The sequence below is a fragment of the Thamnophis sirtalis genome, unplaced genomic scaffold, assembly GCF_051295495.1.
Source record: "Thamnophis sirtalis isolate CommonGarterSnake01/CBP01778 unplaced genomic scaffold, rThaSir2_p1.2 scaffold_3, whole genome shotgun sequence".
Lineage (NCBI taxonomy): Eukaryota > Metazoa > Chordata > Lepidosauria > Squamata > Natricidae > Thamnophis > Thamnophis sirtalis.
The window spans coordinates 32638941-32641135 of NW_028261383.1; the positions used below are offsets into that span (position 1 = coordinate 32638941).

At 40.1% G+C, this 2195-nt stretch overlaps 1 protein-coding gene across 1 annotated transcript in view; it reads right to left on the bottom strand.

Moving 5' to 3' along the window:
- The window catches only part of LOC148047867 (cholinesterase-like), a 7955-nt gene extending 6013 nt beyond the window's left edge, over window positions 1-1942 (bottom strand). Inside the window, exons 1-2 of the mRNA XM_087708555.1 lie at window positions 1835-1942; window positions 1-111 (exon numbers count right to left, since the gene is read on the bottom strand). The exon at window positions 1-111 is cut by the window's left edge and continues 1411 nt beyond it. Of these exons, the coding sequence (XP_087564681.1) occupies window positions 1-85 (85 nt within the window). The 5' untranslated portion in view covers window positions 86-111; window positions 1835-1942. The remainder of the gene's footprint in view (window positions 112-1834) is intronic.
- Window positions 1943-2195: the final 253 nt, after the last annotated feature.

The window sequence follows — 2195 nt, forward strand, 5'->3', positions numbered from 1 at the left end:
CCCCATTAGAAGCAGAACTGGAGGCTAATGGAAAGTGGAGAAGGAGGAGGCAGCACAAGAGAGGCGGGCATAGCAGACAAGGCATTGCAACAGTAGGACAAGTCAGTGGACCTGGAAAAAATTACAACCAATATAAGATTATTCCAATACTGTATAAGTACATCTTATGCCAACTCATGATTACTTTATTGTGATGGTTGGGCTCCATTTTTGCTGAGGACACTAATGGTGAGCATGAAATGACTTAGTCAACCTTGCCCTTCTCCATGATGTATCTCCAACATTCTAGAAGAACCGCTTAGAACTCCTGTTTACTGATCCCCTTGCTCAGCGGATGGACAGCTTTATACAGAATTGCTAGTAGATCTTCTCCAGGTTTCCCAATGCAGTGTTGTTATATATTATGTGTTCTAACACAGTTAGAACACAGATAATATATAACATAATAAGTTAGAATAAGTTTCTAACATTCCAGAATTCTATTCTGGAACTTGGTGTACTAAGCCCTATCTTGTAAATTATGATATAACTGAAATAAATAACAATGTAAAATTACCCCAAATCAACATTTGTATTGCTCCGATCTTGTTTTAAATCCACCTACCATGTCAAGGCAGAAGAGTCACTGAAACCTAGGATTACCAAGGTAAGTGTGCCCTCTTTTGGGTATGTTGTGCAATTAAATTCCTTAGAAAAACCAGTTATGGTAAGAATGGCAAAATAAGCAAAATTGTAAAACATCAGGAAAAAAAATGGAGAGAGCTAATCTATAAAAGGCTATAAATCAGTGTTTCTCAATCTTAGCAACTTTAAGATGTGTGGACTTCAAGTCCCAGAATTTTGGGAGCTAAAAGTTAGGTACAACTGAAAAGATGAAGAGCACACTTTCAACTTCTCCTCTGAACCCAGTAATTCAGTAACTCTAATCACCACGGGATTTCCTATTTTCTTTCACACAAAGGCTAGCATCAGAAATATTTTTTAGAACAGCTACTTTCCCCCAACCCAAGGGTGCCCAATCTCTGGGCTGTGGCCCATTACCAGGCCTTGAGACTTTTGGAACCGGGCCACGGAGGTGGCAGGTGAGTGTGTGAGCATGCACGCATCCCCACTCACGCAAGCAGCATGCATGTGTGCCTGCCGCACACACAGATTGTTCCCCTCTACACCCACACACGGCGATCCACAACCGAAAAGGTTGGGGAACTCTGCCCTAACCTTAATATTTTCCCATCCACACATGTTTTTCTCAGCAGGCACTCTAGGCTGCCTAACAAGCATTTCTGTAGGCTTCCTGAAGAAGGCCTAACATTATTTGTCCTTGAGGAGCAAGACAGACTCCAAAACTGAACAAATTGTCAATTGTACAGCCAGCAATATTAGAGCAAAGCACAGTAGAAATAATACCTCCCATCCCATGATGTATCCAGTCCAATTGGACAAGTGCTTTAGGAAATGCAATTCTCTCAGCATCTACCTAGAAGAATATCCCACTGATTTTTAACTGGTCTTATTGCTAGATAAAGATGATAGGAATTTGCAAGCACATATCTGAACCTAGAAGAAATGACAGCCCGCTATGGGTTGTATCTTCACTGCTTTTCTTTTCAACTCTTGTTCTCTGTGTCTCAAACTCTACAGGCATTTCCTATTATGGCTGAATAAATTGTTGTCTCTTTAACGTTATGTTTAGCCTGGAATAGAAATAACTAGTCTAAACAGAATTAACCAGCCAGAAAAAACAACAAGAAATTCTAGTCCCTTTCCTAAAAATCATCTTCTAATTCTCTGGAAAAAAATCACTGTTTTTCAAAAATTCTGCAGACTTACTCACCTGTCAGATTTAACGGGATTATTTGTTATTCGAAAGAAGAAAGCAGCTTCAGAGACGACCAGGCTGTATCCTTTTGACACACACACAAAAAAAGATCATGAAAAGAGGAACTTTATATATTGCGGGAAGGTGCATTGACCAACCGGATTCTGTCCATAAAAGGGGAAGGAAGCTGAAAGTTTTGGCAAAAGGCTCCAATATCAAAGACATGAAAAAACAGAGAAGTTCCTTCAAATGGGGTGAGAGAACTCCAGAGCAAAGGACAGTCACTATCTTTGGTTGTGCAACCTGCAGCCTTGAAAAGAGCCATTGCAACATCTGTCCAGATTTCAAAGCAACTAAAGAACCTGAAAGCAAATAA